The 17,971-nt window shown below is 32.9% G+C and overlaps 1 protein-coding gene across 3 annotated transcripts in view; it reads left to right on the forward strand.

Annotated features, from left to right (window-relative positions):
• NUPL1 (nucleoporin like 1) overlaps positions 1-14,453 on the forward strand; it is a 34,413-nt gene extending 19,960 nt beyond the window's left edge. For 2 of the 3 annotated variants that reach the window (XM_004680153.2, XM_004680154.2), the window contains 6 exons: positions 205-323; positions 728-810; positions 3,564-3,765; positions 9,052-9,150; positions 10,686-10,781; positions 12,031-14,453. In XM_004680153.2, the coding sequence (XP_004680210.1) occupies positions 205-323; positions 728-810; positions 3,564-3,765; positions 9,052-9,150; positions 10,686-10,781; positions 12,031-12,200 (769 nt within the window). In that variant the 3' untranslated portion in view covers positions 12,201-14,453. Of the gene's footprint in view, positions 1-204; positions 324-727; positions 811-3,563; positions 3,766-9,051; positions 9,151-10,685; positions 10,821-12,030 lie in introns of all 3 variants that reach the window. The other variant, XM_012723365.1, reaches the window with a different exon arrangement.
• The last annotated feature ends 3,518 nt before the right edge of the window (positions 14,454-17,971 follow it).

Raw genomic sequence — 17,971 nt, forward strand, 5'->3', positions numbered from 1 at the left:
TATGCATCTATTTTTTGTACATTGATAATTTATGTGTTTGCGTTGTTTTAATAAACCTATGTGCTACTCCAAGATATGCCATCAGACTAATTCAAAGGCTCTACTTAAATGGGTGCACATTTATGCACTTATATTTTAAATACAAAGAAAATGATGTTTTAAAAAATTTGACATAAGTTTGTAAATGTTTATATTTTTATATAGCTACTTCAGAATCCTGGTTCAACAGTTTGAAGTACAGCTTCAACAGTACAGACAGCAGATTGAAGAACTAGAAAATCACCTTGCCACTCAAGCAAATAACTCACATATAACCCCTCAAGGTAACATGTTTTCTGGTAATTTTGTTTTTATAGCACTGTCATTATTTTGATTAGAGAGAAGTTAACTGTGTCCAATTAATAAATGTTTTAGGTGACTATTATTCTCTTCAGTTGCTGTGTTTCCTTAAAAGTTGTTAATTGGATCTTTGTTGCCTATAAATATAAAAATTTTTATTATGAATTGTTATTATGCTAATAATGGCAGATATCACTATTTCCTCTCCTGCTCAGATCACTTATTAAGATGATCCTTTTCACAGTCTGCCCACTCTGCTTATCCATGGAAATACTGTTGTAGTTTCTGTTTCCGTCTATACACTAACTGTACCAAAGATTAGCTTCAACAGGAAATAAAAGTGGTTGTTATATATTTATTTGTGTGATGATATAATTTTCTTTTATAGATTTGTCAATGGCTATGCAGAAAATTTATCAAACATTTGTAGCTTTAGCTGCACAGCTTCAATCTATTCATGAAAATGTGAAGGTAAGTTTTCAGTGACAGATCATCTCTAAATATCTAAACTCAAGTGAAATGTTAGTTCATTTGTGGGGCAAAAGTTTCTATGCTTATTACAGAGATAGCTTAAATTACCTGTAAGTGCAAGACTAAACCTAAAATAATATGTCCAAGGATAATACCTTTTCTTTTTAAAGCCATTCATGTATTTTATACAATTTGTTCTTTTGTTTACTTCCAACAGTATAATGTGAACAACTTCTCACACTTATACACATCTCTTGACTATCATTTTTGCTCCTTTCATGGGATTTCATTGGTGTACAGTTTATTTAATCTGCTCTATCTTGTTGGACATTTATCTTAGTTCCATCTTTTCACCATAATAAGCAGGCAATATAACTTTATTTATGTTTTAAATGTTTATTTGCTATTTGTTGCATTAAAAAAAATCTTGCTCACATTTCTGCCTTCTAAATATAAAGATTATCTTTTGGATTTTTATAGTCCACTGAGATCTTTAAAATTCACAGCACTCAATTTGCATCTAAAATTGTTAAACTATGTAGAGTTTAATCAAGTTACCCGTTTTTTTTAATCTGATGCCTTGTAGCAGTTTTTAACCATTAACATATCACTTTTTAGAAATAGCATACTTCATACTTTTTGCTTTCATTAAATTTTAACCTCTAAGCCACATCTTTAAAATAATTGTTTTAAAGAAAGAATTTTAATAAAAACTTCTTGAAAAAATTTGTAATAAATATTACTTAAGGTTTTTTTTTTAAGCCTAGAGATGATTATCTGTTGGCATTTTAAAGTCTGTGTTGTGTAAGATTTTATTTTTTTCTTAATTTTTTTAATGAATCTTTTCAAGTAAAGTACCATTAAAATGAATGTCCAAGCACCCACAGTCCAAACTCAGACATTATCAGGGTCTTGCTGATGTTCTTTTAGTTCTCTAAGCAGAGATTTTTTTTTTCATGCAATATTTTAAAACAGATCTCATGCTTGACATTTGTAATATATGCTTTTTCAATAGCATTTTCTCTTTGACTTGAAAACTAGACCTTCTTTAGTAACATGACCATAAAACAATTGAAATTCAAGAAAACTACTCCAGATCTTGTTAGATAAACTTTCCATGAGATTTGACTTTATTTTTCTTAAGGACCAAAGGAAGTTCCATAATAAGATTTGGTATGTCTTTTATTTTGAGCTGCATTTAGTGAACAAGCACTAAACTTGTTCGCCGCCTACAGGAAACTCACAAGAGGTGCTACTTTTGCTCCTCCTGTTTTATTTTTTCATGAGATAATCTGTTGAAATAGACTCAAGCTCTCTGAATGACATCAACAAATTTGGAAGTTTTACCAAGTACATATATCATGACTTATAGCAGTTTTATTTTTATTTTAACTTATTCTCTTTTCGGTCTCTGAGATCAATCATATTGGCCAATTATCTGAAGTAGAATTAAAATTTATGGGCTATTACTGCCGAATCTTATATGGGTATGTGCATGTAATTGCACATATAAAGAGTGGATGGACTTGGGGCTAAATCAGTTCTAATAAGATTGATTTTTTTGATTTACCATGTCTTATTCTGCATTTCCCTAAGTTTTTCAGTTCTTGACAGGCCTAAATACTGACATCCCAAAGAAGTGACTTTCAAATGCTACAGCTTTTAGCTATAACTTTTTAACATTAAGATATCCAAGGGTGGCACAACGGGTGAAAGCCGAGCACTAAGAAGCTATACAGCCACTGCAGCATGAGTTCGATCCCTGGCCAGGGAGCTGACCCACATGGTGTGGCAGACTTCTGATTTGCCTGCTGATCCCCTCAGCAGTATTTCCCAGTATATCTGCCTGGTCTGTTCCGTACTCTGCCTGTGGTGAATCCTCTCACTCTCTGCACCTCTGGCCTGTACCTCAGTTCTATATGCATTAATAAACAAATTAAAAAAAAAAAAGATATCCAAGTTCTCTATAAACAGAAAGCCTAAAATGCATTAATTTCTGCTAAAACCTAGTAGGAAATTCTATATCTCTTCAAAAAGTGATATAAAGCTGATATAAATTATGTCAGACCATCAATGAAAGTATTTAATAATTTTAATGTGAAACACTTATTTGAACTTCTTCAAGGCAGATGTTTCTTGGTAAACCAACCCACTTTATGAATATGGCAATTTTTCTTTGTTACTCTGTACTTATATATTGACTTTTATTTTTTAATCATTGTAGTTCTTCAAAGTGAATCATTTTCATTATAAAAACAGTCAAAGAATTCCGATAAAGTGATAAAGACTTCCTTAGACTGTTCAAGTTTTCTTTTGAGGTATAACATCTTATTTTAACATGTCACCCAATACTTTTGAAAATGGTATTTAAGAGGTATGATAGTACTGACTTCTCCCCCATTTTTAACCATTGGGAGGGAAAATTTCATGAACAGCTGTAATAGGAAATTTCAGATATTTCTCTGCTTATCTAAAATCTTAACTAATTCATTTTAAAGAGAGTATCAGGAAATAGAATATAGGCAGTATTATGGAGACATGACAAGAATAGGGGAGAAAATACTCAGTGCAATAAAGCTCACAAATGTAGCACTTCCCATAGCATCCATTTTTACTGGCACTCTAACTTTCATTTTAGGTGGAATGTATAATATTGGCAGTGTCTTTGATATGTCTTTACTAGTTTAGTTCATTCATATATTACCAAAGTTAGCACAGAACTTGATTCACCTTTTCTTTTTTCATTCCTTCAGGTGCTCAAAGAGCAGTACCTTGGCTATCGAAAAATGTTTTTGGGAGATGCTGTAGATGTGTTCGAAGCCAGACGAACAGAAGCCAAGAAGTGGCAGAATGCACCCAGAGTTACTACTGGACCTACCCCTTTCAGCAACATGCCAAATGCAGCAGCCGTTGCCATGGCTGCAACACTTACACAGCAGCAACAGCCTGCTACAGGTCTGAATGCATTCAAGTTATAGCTTCTTACTGTTAAAATGCAGAATGTTTATGTGCATTTTTATCAGTCTTCCTTTTTGTGTCAGGACTGAAGATATTTCTATGAGTAGCTGTTCCCCTACAGTCTAAAAATTGTGATGGACACAATTATGAACATAATACCTGAAAAAATGCAGGGTAGTCTTAGCAATAATTATACATCAATTAGATATTGAACATTGTGAATTTACTTGATGTTAATTGCTGTATTGCTATTCATGCCCTTTAGAACATGATATTTCACTACTGAACTACATTTAAGAATAGCAGATTCTAAAATGGTGATTGTATCATTTATTGTTTTAAAGTCAGATAATTCAGCCGCATTTTGCATTTTTCCTATATGTTGATAGATGGTGCATTCTCATTTCCTTATATATAGTGATTACAGAGTATTCACATTCAGGATGAAGTACATTTTTATTGACTAAAAGTATGTTGAGGAAACCATTAGTGTGTGTGTGTGCGTGTATGTATATATATATACACGCACACACACACACATATATAAAGAGAGAGAGAGACTGGAAACAGAGTTCAGGCCCCTTAAAACAAATTTGGAAGAAGGTACATGTTAGAATTGTTCATGCCTTTCCAAAATGAATAGAACAATAGCAAGAGCAGGAAAAAGATATTTTGAGATGCTCTGGATTGCATATTAAGAAGTATAAACTGGGAAATTGAGCCCACGAAAGTAACTGGTAAGATACTAGAAAGCAGATAATTTTGGTCCTTGGTTTAATTCCTCTTCTAAGGAAAGAAACAATTTTGTAGTTTAGTTCTCTAATGTTTAATTTGTTATGTCTTTTAAATGTTACTTATCTTTTTACTCTCGCAGTCCCTTTTGGTCAGATTTAAAATTTGCTATAGAAAAGTATAATCTTAATGGAAATTGATTTTTTTTTAAATTGGTTATTCTACAGCATGTATCTCTGAGAGTTGCATATAGTCTAGTATTACTATAGTACAAAAACAGTAAAAACCATACATATCTAGATTCTAGTCAGGCTGCCTTTACTAGGGAAGCCTTTTCTGGTTTTCACTATTGGCAGTTTAAAAAAATTGTTCTTCACATTTGGAGATGACAGAATTGAATTACCATCAATAAATGATTAATGATGGATTTATGCCAAATCCTCCACATTCCATGGCTGGACCCATGTGAATAGTGGCTCACATAAGCACTATATAGTAATTCTCTAGCTGGCTGGAGTGTAGGATTGTGTTCTGAAGTTATGGGGGGAGGGGGAATCATCAGTTATGATCATTTCTCATGATTATTTATCCATCTAATTAAACTAACCATAGCGCCAGTTTCTTTTTACTTTGCCATATTAATCATAAAGTAGATCAAGTAAGCATGAGTCTGGTTAAGTGTTCTTTAAATGTGAGAGGTTTCCACTTTAATAAAACGTGAGAGAAGTCAGTTGTCTAAAATGTTACACTTTAAGTGAATCATATTCTGTGGTATAGAGCTAAATGGGAGGAAAACCTCTGTCAGGGGTGTTTTTTATTAACCTATGTAGACAGTCAAGAGGTTATACATTTGGGCTTATGGACATACAAAGATATGTTTATCAATTACAGTGCCTGTGTGCTAGGTTCAGGGGATACAAAGGTAAACAATAGAGATAGGATCATTTTGTGGTGATTGAGAATATTTGCTTATAAAGCATAGTCATTTGAGGAGCTTTATTGCTCAAAGGCTTTAATTTTGTTTATGACTTTTGCCAGACTTTGGGGAAACTGACTGCTTTCATTGTTCTTTGCAGTTTGAAGTCCATATAAAGTCTGTCTAATCAGGTGATAGGAATAGTATTTATCATCTTAAACAGTCATCAGTGTTTTTGTTTTGAGTTGTATGGATTGTTGGAATCGAAAGACTTAGCAATTTTGCATTGTCTTCTACTTTTCCTTTTGTTTCTTTAAAAGTCTACCAGGCTTCATCGTCCACTCCTTTATGCCTCCTGAGTCAGAATGTTAGTTTAGTCATGTCACCCCTATACTGAGATTTATGAACTCTGTTAGATACGTATGTACCGATTTTGAGTTACAACCTGTTTAGAAGTGTACCTACTTATCGCATGTGCTCTGTATCCAGTGATTTATTCCTCTATGTTCTGTGACTGATGAAATATTTTAAGTGCCAGTAACAAATTTTAAAGGTCATCAGGATGAACCTAGATAGAGCTTGTACACTGTTTTTATATGCCATTCTTGGTTCTGCAGAATTTGAGTTGTCAGAGGGGTTTTGCTTTTATTTGCATTTGGGTTCTTACCTTCATTAATGTACAGGAGCAGATAATCAGGCTGCTACTTTCTGAAGGTAGTTTCTGTGTAGTCTTTCTTGGAAATGGAGACGTGCACTTCAATGGCCTCTTGGTCCATCCTCAATGTTTTTTAATGAAAAACATTTAATAGAGCTCAGACCTGTGTGATTTAGGTTATTGGTTCTGAAGACTGAAGAGACTTTATGAGAAGCCAACAGGCTATTTAATATATGAAATAAGCATCAATAATTGACTACATTACACATTAGTATATCTTGAGTGTACTGTTCATCAGTGTTTCTGAAATCTTTTAAAAAGCTTAAGACACTCAAATTTAAGTCTTTTCAAATATAATTTTAATTTAGGATAGATTATTTTAAGCTAATATACTGGGATTAAGTTTGCTGTTGTATTTTGACACTTAAAAGTTTTTGATGTTTACATAATAAGAGTTTCTTGTGTGACTTAGCTGCTGTTATTTTTAAGGAGAGCTGATACATTTTGTTACAAATTCCTGCTTTCTAACTTTTAGTGTAGGTTTGGACATTTAAGTGTAGTGTCAAGTAGGAAACTCCTGAGTATTTCATTTTTCTTTTTTGTGGTTTTGTTGTATTTAATAACCAAAGGAACAGTCCCCCCCAAAATCAGTAAGAGCAAAATTTTCAAATTGGGGAAAAAGATTTTTTTAAGAAAAATTATTTTTAAAATATGACTTAGAAATTACCATACTAATTACATTAGGTATTTTGAGTCATCACTGAAAATTATGAAAATTTTAGCACTTTAGTCCTTTTCCTGTGAGTGCAGTTTTACTTTTAAGAAAGTAGAATTTATTCTGGAAAATATAAGTTACAGTGCTGAACTTGATTTTGTTGTGTGTGAATATATTATATGATAACTTTTGTAAAATGTTACTCTACATGAAGATTTCACTTTGGGCAATCATTGGGATGTCTTCTACTTAAAAAAACTTGATTTTATTTATGGAACTAAGAGCCTCTCATTGAATGACTACTCAGAATTTGAAACAGACTTCTTGACTTGTTTACGTAATTTTTGCCTGAAGGATTTAGATTCTGCTTTCTAATAGTGAAACTTATTTATATGGTGGCCAGAGTGTATACTATATGCTAATACTTTGGCATGGGAGATATTTATCATGAGTTTTTACTATTAAAAAATGTTATACATTTGTCTACTAGTTTTATAAATGATGTTGCCTTCAGAATTTGTGTGAAGGTACAAAACTCAAAATATTCTGTACCTGTTGTGCAATGGAAAGTCTTGTCATTGTCAGAGTTCTTGATTACCTAGATCCTGAATATAGCAAGGTAGAGTTGCTCTTAAAAACAGACCCACACACACAAAAAAAACATGTTCGTTGAGTAACTCTTATGACTTGTAGAGCTGAGGGCTGTGGTGTGCATTATTCTTTAGGGTCTTCCACCAGCAGTGCCTCCTATTAACATGTGACACTTAAGTCTCTCAATGTTAAAGAAACTGGACGTGTATTTTCTACATATTTTTGTTAGAGATCAGGAAGTAATATACTTCATTTCTTTTTCCTATAGTAACATTTTACAAAAGCTGCCTGGCAGGTATTTTTTTCTCAAATTAATCTCAAACTAGATGTAAAAATGTAAATCTTTTTTAATTTATTTTTTAATACTAGTGATAAGAACTCTGGATGCTAGTAGTTCTTATTCTTTATTTACTGGGTAGAAGTGATATGAAAAGTCCAGTTTCTGTCCCAGTGTAGCAAAATTGTGGTTCCTCAGTTGATTTTGTTTTATGTTTTATAATTTTACACTACCTTTTGAATATACAAACCTCATTCTTCATTAAACAACTTGAAGGCTTTGATTTCTTTGAAAAGTTTAAATTTCAACCTGTTTTATTACTTTGGCAGTTCCCTCAACTTTGAGATGCACTGATCACTGTGTTTGAAATAGACAAGACTGAAGATTGTACTATGAAATTTATTGAATAATTTTCATAAATTATTTATCAAAAGGAAGATTTTTAGATTTTGTATTCTGCTTAGTTTAAAAAAAAAAAGTCGTTAAAAAGAGAGGCTAGTAAGTTTGATGCTATTCTTGCCAAACAAACTCAGCCAAAAATCATTAAAGTAACAAATGGGAAAGGATGACTAATTGTTCTGCATATGAGTACATTTTCCAAAATGTTGGAAATAAACTTCTGAATTGAAATCTTGAATGTATTGAATCTGTCAAGGTACATAACAGTGCCTTTGTAAATGTTCATTATCTTATTTAATCAGGTGATAAGTGGTGTAATGTAGCAGAGCTTAAGTAGAACTCAGTTACCACTTTTTGTGAACAAGTTGGAATTGTCATGTTCCTGTGTAATGGATTTGCTTTAAACTGAACAATAAATTTAATAAAATAAATCATTGTCTTGTTTTTTTATCTATTTATTGTATATATCATTTATATTTCTGATCAAAAATCATGCCTAGTTTTTTGGGTACTTACTATCATGGGTAACATGATAGTTTTGCATGTTAGTGTCAGTCTCTTGATCAATTGAGACGACTCTAATAAGGAGCTTGTTTTAAAAAGAAAAAAGTAAAAACCTTTACTGATTACACCAACTAATTTTAATCAGAAAACAAGTAGAGAGATATTAAATCATTCTAGAAGTAAAACTTAAAAACTCTATTTACAATACATTAAAGATTTCAAATATTTAGTATGTTAAACTAACATCTTTCAGCATGGTGATAGGCCTTTTAATTATTTAGTATGAAACAATCAAAACAATTTTTTTTTGTTTTTGGATAAGGTAGTTGTGGCAACTAAATTAGACTGGGGAGACATCCTGAAATAGAATTTGTAAGGGTAATCACTGTTCACTTAAAAAATTATTTCATAAAGAAACTTTAACCTTGAAAGAGTAAGGCCAATTTGTTTTTTTTCCCCCCATTTTTTTTTTTTTTTTTTTTTTTTTATACCAGGGCCACAGCCATCTCTGGGAGTTAGTTTTGGAACGCCATTCGGCTCAGGTATTGGCACTGGCTTGCAATCAAGTGGCTTAGGTTCTTCAAACCTTGGAGGTACACTTTAACTTTTCTAATATTTGCATTGGACTATTATACATTTGAATTGATACAAATTGTAAAAAATTTCTGAGGATCTGCTATTTTGGAAGTTAAAATTCCATCTGGCAAAAGTGATTCTCTAAACGTAATCAATTCTTTTCCTAGTACTAGATTTAAAACTTAAGAAAATTTATTTTTTGTGAATAGTAAATTTTTTAAAGTAAAAATTGAAGGAGTAGGGATGTTCATATTTTCAAAATCGTATGCTGAAATAGGAACCTAAAGTTACTAAGTTTGATAAATTTTACTTTTTAAAGATTGGTAATTTCAGTTTTAAGTCCAAACTATTACCTGCCTATACAGTCTTCTAATAATGATCTTTTTTCTGAAAATGAACACTTTAAATGAGAAAATAATATAATTTGAACAGCTTGATTCTGTCTACTCCTAAGCACATTTGGCAAATTTGCCTTTATGGATACTTGAAAAAGCAGTTGAGCATATTTTAGTAGTTTCATAGTTACTCTAGTTAGTAAGGAAAGTTTTCTGCAAAAACATCATGCTAAATACAAATGTATTCAACAGTCTGTCCTGCTGATGGATATTTGAAAGTTTATTGTATTTTGACAAGGGTATTATTTAATGAATTAAGGTTTCCTTATTCATTATTTCTTGTCATAGACTATATTAGAAATTATTAGAATTATAGCAGACAGCATTAATTCCTAAGAACTATAATTTCATTTGTAATCATATTTCTTTGCTATATTAGAAATTATTAGAATTATAGCAGATAATATAATTCCGAAGAATTATAATTTCATTTGTAATCATATCTCTTTACTGTCAAATTCAGTATTTTTAATAAGTTGTTGCAAAGTAGCCTAAAAAGAGTTGGAAATTTATTTATAGAGTCCTTGACTTTTATGAGAATGAAAACAAGTCTTCAAGTAACTAGCAATATACTTATATACTTCATATGATGAAAGATATTTAAACTCTGACTATATTATTAAAAGAAAAGGCAAGACACTCATCCTTGAATTTTCACTGTTGATATTGACTGGTCTGTGGCAGAAGTTACTGAGTAGTTTTACAGCTTTTCAGTGGTCCAAGTCCTTAAGTGAAAGTGTTTTATAAAAATAACTTATGATACTTTGTGTTTAAATTGTGCATGTCATGCTTATTAATTTAGTTGCTTTTCTTTTGCAAAGTGAAACATCTCTGTTAGGGGTTTGACTAAACTTGTACTTGAATAGTACTAAAACTTCTAGTCTATTTGGTAGTGAAAATACTAATACAATATTGTTTCTTATGGCCTTGTTCTTTAAAAGTTTCTGGTAGGTCATAAACTTAGTCTAAATTGATATAAATGTTTTATTTCTGAATTAATCTGGTTCATCCAAAAGTCTTATGCCAAGAAGTAAATAGCAGATTTCCTTACGGTTATACTTTTTTTACACTGTACTTATTAGACCTTTTTATTTGTCAGTATCCTTTAACCTGTATTTTACATACCGTTGTATATTTCTCTATTACCCTTCTACTAGGATTTGGAACTAGCTCTGGTTTTGGATGCAGCACCACAGGGGCCTCCACATTTGGATTTGGAACAACAAATAAACCCTCAGGAAGTCTTAGTGCAGGTTTGTGTGTTTCTGCCTGAATTTCAGGCAAATTTAAAGGTGCGAATTATTAAACTTAAAAATATAAGTATTGTTATTACCAAAAGTGATCCCTGATTCACTGTCTACGCTCTGAATGAAGCATGCAAGCTTAACTAGATAGCTTTATCTCCCTGATAAGCTCAAGATTAGGTTTGCAGGCATTTCGAAGACTTACTAGTTAGATACATTGAATACTTACATCCTCTATTAACTAAGTTGAATTTCTTTTGAACCACCAGAGACTAGTTTCATGGTTAAACCATTTTCATTATTATAGAAATGAACCCATTATTGTGAAAGTTAACTCAATTTTTATCATTATATATCCAGGAGAATGATTTCTGTTTCAAAGACATATTTATAAACTCCTCTAGCTTTAAAATACCAGTCTTTCAGATGATGATAAATTGGGTTCTTTGTTCATTCTTTAAATAGGTGTAATTTTTGACTCTTCTAGTAGAAAATTCCAAATCCCATCTATTTGTATTTTTTCTATATTTGTAAATAATGGTTTATTTTATTTTGCAATACTTATGAATAAGTAGCATGTGTAAAATAATGATGTAATACTAATTAATTTATGTTTAAAGTGACAGAATTTGATGGAAATTCCACTTATTATTAAGTAGTGTTTAGAATCAACAGTTAAGTCAGAGTAAGATAATAGAATTCATTGACATCAGGACTATAATAGGTTGATATTAGTAAGTTGGGCACTAATAATTCTTGAAATTAATTATCTATGGGCTCTTACAAAATCAAAACAGTATACTTTGGTATGTTCATTGTTATAAAAATTGTGGGTTGAAGCTTTCTCAAAGGACTTAGATTTTTCAGAGGACTTAAGTGGGTGTGAAAGTTAGAGAAGTCTCTCTTCTGTATTTTGATAAAATGTTTTCTGGAGGGATTGATGAGGAAGACACCTTGGTGGATTTAATTAAGAGAAAACTTCCTAGCAATTTGATTTCTATAATTTCAGTTATATGTGCCAAGATGTCTCTTTTGGCCATTGTTATTCAACTTCTGTGTTTAAAGGTGCCACTTAGTTGTTAGCTAAATTATTTTTCTGAAAGATCCCATGTTACCTGTGAAATTTGGAACCCTGTGTTATTTGCTATGCTTATAGATTACATATTCTTTCATCTAGAAACTGACCTTTCATCCCCATTTTTTATGTTTGTTTTTGTTATTTAACTTCTGATACAAATATTTTCTTCCCAAATATAAGGCTTTGGCAGCTCAAGTACATCTGGGTTTAACTTCAGCAATCCTGGCATCACGGCATCAGCTGGTTTGACATTTGGGGTATCCAATCCTGCCTCTGCAGGTTTTGGAACAGGAGGACAACTCCTTCAATTGAAGAAACCTCCAGCTGGAAATAAAAGAGGAAAAAGATAAACATAATGGGTTGATGTGTTGAGAAAATCCATAGCAGCATTGTTCCGTCTGAGTCTATTTTTCTAAAATTGATGCAGTAATTAAATTGCATACCAGGAGATTTATAAACTTTTGATATTTTCCCCTACTCTGAAATTTGAACTTTGTTTGCTATGCTAAACACTGTGTGTGTGTGTGTGTGAGAGAGAGAGAGAGAGAGAGAGAGAGTTTAAATCTCTGCTGTGTATTTTTCATTATTTTGATTCTCGGTATAAGAAATGTTTTTATTATATCACCGGTTAGTAAGGCCTACTATTTAACTTAGCGTTAATAGCAATGTTTTTGTTGATAAGGTTTACATTATGTGTGAGTTATATGCACATTGTTTCTTATATAGATGGTGTGAACTCCAGGACCTATCTTAGAATCAGTTTGTTCCTTGATAAAGGCCTTTTGAACTACATTGCAGGGCATCTTGTGAATATGTATGTAAATATATGAAAGATAATACACACAATTCTGTGTGCATATAAAATATATATTTACAAACCTAATGATTTTTGCCTCAGACTGTTCCCCCTGTTTAAGGGTATTCCATTTTTCACTTGAGCTTGAAATCCTCAGTGCTTGTACTCTGATGAGCTAGAGGTGCCAGGTCACTGCAGTTTTTTCTTAAAGACTTGCTGAAACCGCTACTGGTGTAAATATTTGACCAACTTAATTTCATTGGCCCTACTCTTTTCCATTTTTGTTTCCTCTGTAACCTTTAGCAGCTACTCCAAATGAGGATTGCTGTGAGACTCGTTGAATCGCTTTTAACAACTTTTATTATCCTGTGTATCCTCATATTGCCTATATGAGATGTTTTTTCATATCGGGGATGGGCCTTCAAGAGCATATTTGAACTCCAGAATGATATTCTGGAGACAAAGAGCTATTAAGCCAAATTGATTCTATGCAGGTGAGGGATGTACTGTTACTACAGTGAAACTTTTCTAGCTATTCCAGTACAGAGTTCTTTCTTAACAGGGCTATTGATATTGACACCAAATGGAGTGGCTTATCAGCCTCTTGACGTCTTAAGTAAGTGCTTAATTTGGAATAGAGAAACTATATTTTAAGATATAAAATTATTCTTTGTAGCAACTATAAACTATCCCCTATTTCAACAGTGAACAGAGCTCCAGGTAATAATACATAGGCATGTCAGGTTGTATCTGTGTAATAACTTGTTTATAATATTAACATAGAGTGGGTGAAAAAGTGAGCCTTTGGAAAGAGAACTGCCTTAGCCATGATTTCAGACAGCAACTATTAGGTAGAACTATTTATCTTTCAAGTACTGTTTTCAGATGGGATGTGAACATGGAATTTCATTGAAAATAGTTTAATTTTTTATATAAAAGGTTTTGTACATAATGTGCATCAAGTGAATATTTTTCAGAATCATTTTCACCAAGGCACCTTTTTTTCTAAAATAGGTATTGCATATATAAATACACACACTATATATTTTTAGTATAATGTTTGTTGGGTTTGATTATAAAAGTATCAGATCTGTTTTATTTTATCTGCATATAGCAACGATAATCGGCTTTTTGGGATTGAAATTTTTGCGCCTTGATGCATTAAAATAAGGAAATGCTTTGTTTCTTAGCACTAAAGTTATTTTTATTTTTTGCATACTTCTCCAATACTGCAGTCCTCAGATCCAGGTTTGGGGGGGAGGGTAGGAAAATGGATTTTCGTGTTTTGAATTACTGTTAAAATTAAAATTTTTTTTTAAAACATTGTTTTGTGCTCCAAAATCTAAATATATATATTTGGTTTTTTCTTTAAATATTTCCATTTTAATATGTTGAACCACTGGAAATTTGTAACAGATCAATTTGTGATAGGAGTTTAAATGTGTTGTCATTGTCTCTGTTGTCTTCACTTTGTCCAGAGCCTATCATTATGTAAACAAATAAAGTATATTGTGTCAGTTGCTTTGAATCTTTATAGCTGTCGATATTCTTCATATGTAATTTTTTAATCATTGTTCTTTTATGACTTTTTTTAGTGTTGTCAATGGTTTATACAATTTTTTTAGACAAGACCTACTAAGCCCTCTATCAGTTGCTTTTGTCTTCTCAAAACTCAGAAGCCTTTTTAGTTATCAGAAGAATATTGAGTAAAAAGTAAAAGTTCCCTTTAATGCTTTAGGGTCCTTCATTTTCTCCTACAGTATCTACTCTTAATAGTTTGTTGTAAATCCTTCCATACCCTTTAAAAAATACTTTTTTCAACATGTGTCCACATGTTTATTTTCTCAATTGTATTATTATCTCTTAGATTCTTTGTCTTTTATTAACAGAAGGGTCAAAATTCTGTGTATTCTGTTACTTGGTTTTTCAAAACTCTTCTATGATGTGTTGTTAGCATCTTTCTGTGTCGATCCATGTAGCTTACTTTTTTACATATAGCCTCAGGATGAATGTACAATGATTTTTTCCAACTGTTACTTGTTGATGGGCAGTTAGATACTTAAGTATTTCAGCTTTTACAGAAGAACCTGCAGTGAGTCTCCTTGCACATGACTGTGGTTATGCTTAATGCTTCTTTGGGATTGATTCTGGAAGAGGAATTGCAGACAGCATAAAAATTACATGTGTTAATGTCAGATTGCCTTCCAAAAAAATTATAAAAATACACATTACTATAGTGTATGAAAACTCATTTCCTGGTACTTTCTGTAACCCTAGATATTATTAGTCCTAATAATAAGTGCTTAGAAGGTTAAACTTTTTAATGTCTATTGTCCATTAGCACAGCACTATAATTGTATTTTAATATCCTTTGCCATTTGTACACAAGCTTTCTATTTTTTTTTTATAAACATGTATTTATTTATTCATACAGAACTGGGGTACAGGCCAGAGGTGCAGGGGCAGTGAGAGGATTCACCAGAGACAGAATGGGGGCAGAACAGGCAGATTGACAGAGTACACTGCTGAGGGGAGCAGCGAGCGGGTCTGGAGAGGTCTGCCATGTCATGTGGGTCACCTCCACGGCCAGGAATCGAACTCATACTGAAGTGGCTGTACCTGTCTTGTACTGCTGCGTCCTTAACCCATTGTGCCACAAGGAGGGCCTGTACACAAGCTTTTTAAGGAGCTTTTCCTTGATGTGTAGGAACTCTTAGATAATAGATCTTAGTATTTTTCTTGTAAGGTAGAATGAACTTTTGTATTCATAGAGGTTCAGACTCTTGCCCTTGAACATGTATGGTATTAAACATGTTATTTAACTTCTACACCTCAGTTTCATTATCTGAAAAGTGGGGATAATAAACATGGGTGATTGTATTAATATTCTACTTTAAAGTCCTGGGTAGGGGTGGGGGTAGCATAAAACCCTAACACTTCCAAAGCATTTTTATTCCTACACCAATGCCTCAGTTCTTTGATCATTGTAGCTGGATGCTTTATTTTGGTCCCTGATAGGGAAGCCACCTTACGCTGTGTGTGTATATATGAAATGGCTGCACTAGGATACTTGACCCTCAAGTGTAGTTTGATGATTTAAAAAAAAAAAATCTTGGGATTTTGATTGGATTTATCTAAAGGTTAAAACTATGGTGAAAATTGACATCTTCATACTGCATAGTATAAACTTTAATGAGCTCTTACTAGCTTGTTCTGTAAGGTTTTATTAGATTCTTGGTAATTTTTCCTAAAAGTGTCTCCATTATATTTGAGTATAGTTAGGTCTGTGGTTGTATAGTATTTTGGGATATGGAATAATTTGAGTTTGAATGATCTCACAAAATATTTTGCTTCAGTATCCTCTTTGATCTCTTGTCCCATTTTTTCTCTGTGAGTAAAACTGACTGCACTATGCTGTTTGGAGCATACATCCCAAGTTTGTTATTTAGGGGGCACGACCCTAGAAACTTATTTTGGAGCTAGAGCCCTGGAAACATATCTCATTCACAAAGCCATCTCAGCCTACCCGTGTATTTCCCATTCATAATGTGCAGTCTGTTCTGATGTCCTTACTTTATTTAATCTCAGTATTAATCTGTAACATAGAAATTCCAATTTATAGATGAAGGTACTGAGTTATAGGTTAAATGGTTTATTTGAGGTCACATGACTAGAATTTTAATTCAATGTCTGACTTCAAAACACAATATACTGCCAGTCTGGCACTGGAATAGCACACTGATTTTTCACGCCTAACCTTTACAGAAATACTGAAGGTAATGTAATTATGTAATTTATAGGGGATGATTGTAAGTAATAGACATCATAGATCAGGGCAAAGTAAGGTAAGTACAAAGTGCTATGGGACTTGAAGGAGAAGAATCTTAACCTCGTAAGAGCCAGACTCATGTAGCATCTTTGATCTTTCCCCACTTTCCCTAGAAGAATTTCAGAAACAAGCAAGTCATGGTAGCATAGGGAGTGATATGCCCTCTTTGGTAGGTATAGCAGTTTTGGCCACTTGGATCTTAGGAGTTGTAAGAGATTTAATAGGAATTTCCTGTAACCTCCCAAAGCACCATATGATCAGACTAAGAGTAGATCTTTTGTGAACCTCAGCTAGCTAAAGAAAGCCATGAAAATAGGCAAGAAGCTTCAGGTGCTAAGAGAGCAGCAAAAAGTAAGGAATAGGGATCACTGGGAAAATTGGTTGTTGTCCAGAAGAGTCTCATTTAGCCTAATGCATTTTGTCTTTTACCTAATAAGCCAATTAAAAAAAACCTACCAGGCTCACCAAGGATGCAGTGGTGAAGAGTTAGGTTTTATTAGATTCTTGGTAATTTTTCCTAAAAGTGTCTATAGATTTAACTTGTAGCAAATCAGTTTAGTAAATACTTAACATCTGAGTGTGAAAGTCACTGCATTGGGAGCCTAGAAGAATGTAAATATGAATAATCACTCCAGAGGAACTTAGTGTAAGTTTCTTTTTATCATGATACATGTTTCCTTTTAATTAAGAAGCATCATAGTATATATTTACACATTCTATTTAGCTAGTTGTTTTTGTTAAAAGCCTTTTCTGGGGAACAGGGAATTTTGGCCAAGTCATAAACCTTGATGTCTTTGAGGCCACAGTGTACAGGCCTCAATAACCTCAATAACCTCTCCAGGGACAAGATCAGTTACATTCTGGCTCTTGGTTTGAGTCCCTTTGTGGACACCTAGGAAAGGGATACTACCTAAATTGTTCATTTAACAATGGTACTTGATTGTATTATGAAGGGGTTTTACATTTTTGTGAGTATTGACCCATCTTTTATTTGTCTGAATATAATCACCAGAGATATTTGGGGAAACAAACTTTAGTATTGGATCCATGTGACTTTAAAATAAATGTGTTTTCTCCATTTCATGTTGCTTTTACATATTCTTAATATTTAAATTGCTCATTTTATGTACTGCATGTTTCAGCTAATATTTTTACCCTTCTTGTTTTTGTGGGGGTTTTAATTATTTTGTTAATAAAATACATTAATCTTTTTTTTAAAGATTTATTTGTGCATACAGACCTGGGGTACAGGCCAGAGGCTCAGGGGCAGCGAGAGGCTTCACCAGAGACAGAGTGGGGAGCAGAGCAGGCAGATCTACGAAGCACACTGCTGAGGGAAGCAGCGGTTGGGCCAGGAGAGGTCTGCCACTCCATGTGGTCACCTCCGGGGCAGGTGGGAATCGAACTCATGCGGAAGTGGCTTTAGCTTCTCAGTGCTGCGCTTTAACCCGCTGTGCCACCAGGGAGGGCCTAATCTTTTAAATAACTTATCAGAA

Source organism: Condylura cristata, unplaced genomic scaffold, assembly GCF_000260355.1.
Source record: "Condylura cristata isolate star-nosed mole 26May11 unplaced genomic scaffold, ConCri1.0 scaffold00010, whole genome shotgun sequence".
In the NCBI taxonomy this organism is placed as follows: domain Eukaryota; kingdom Metazoa; phylum Chordata; class Mammalia; order Eulipotyphla; family Talpidae; genus Condylura; species Condylura cristata.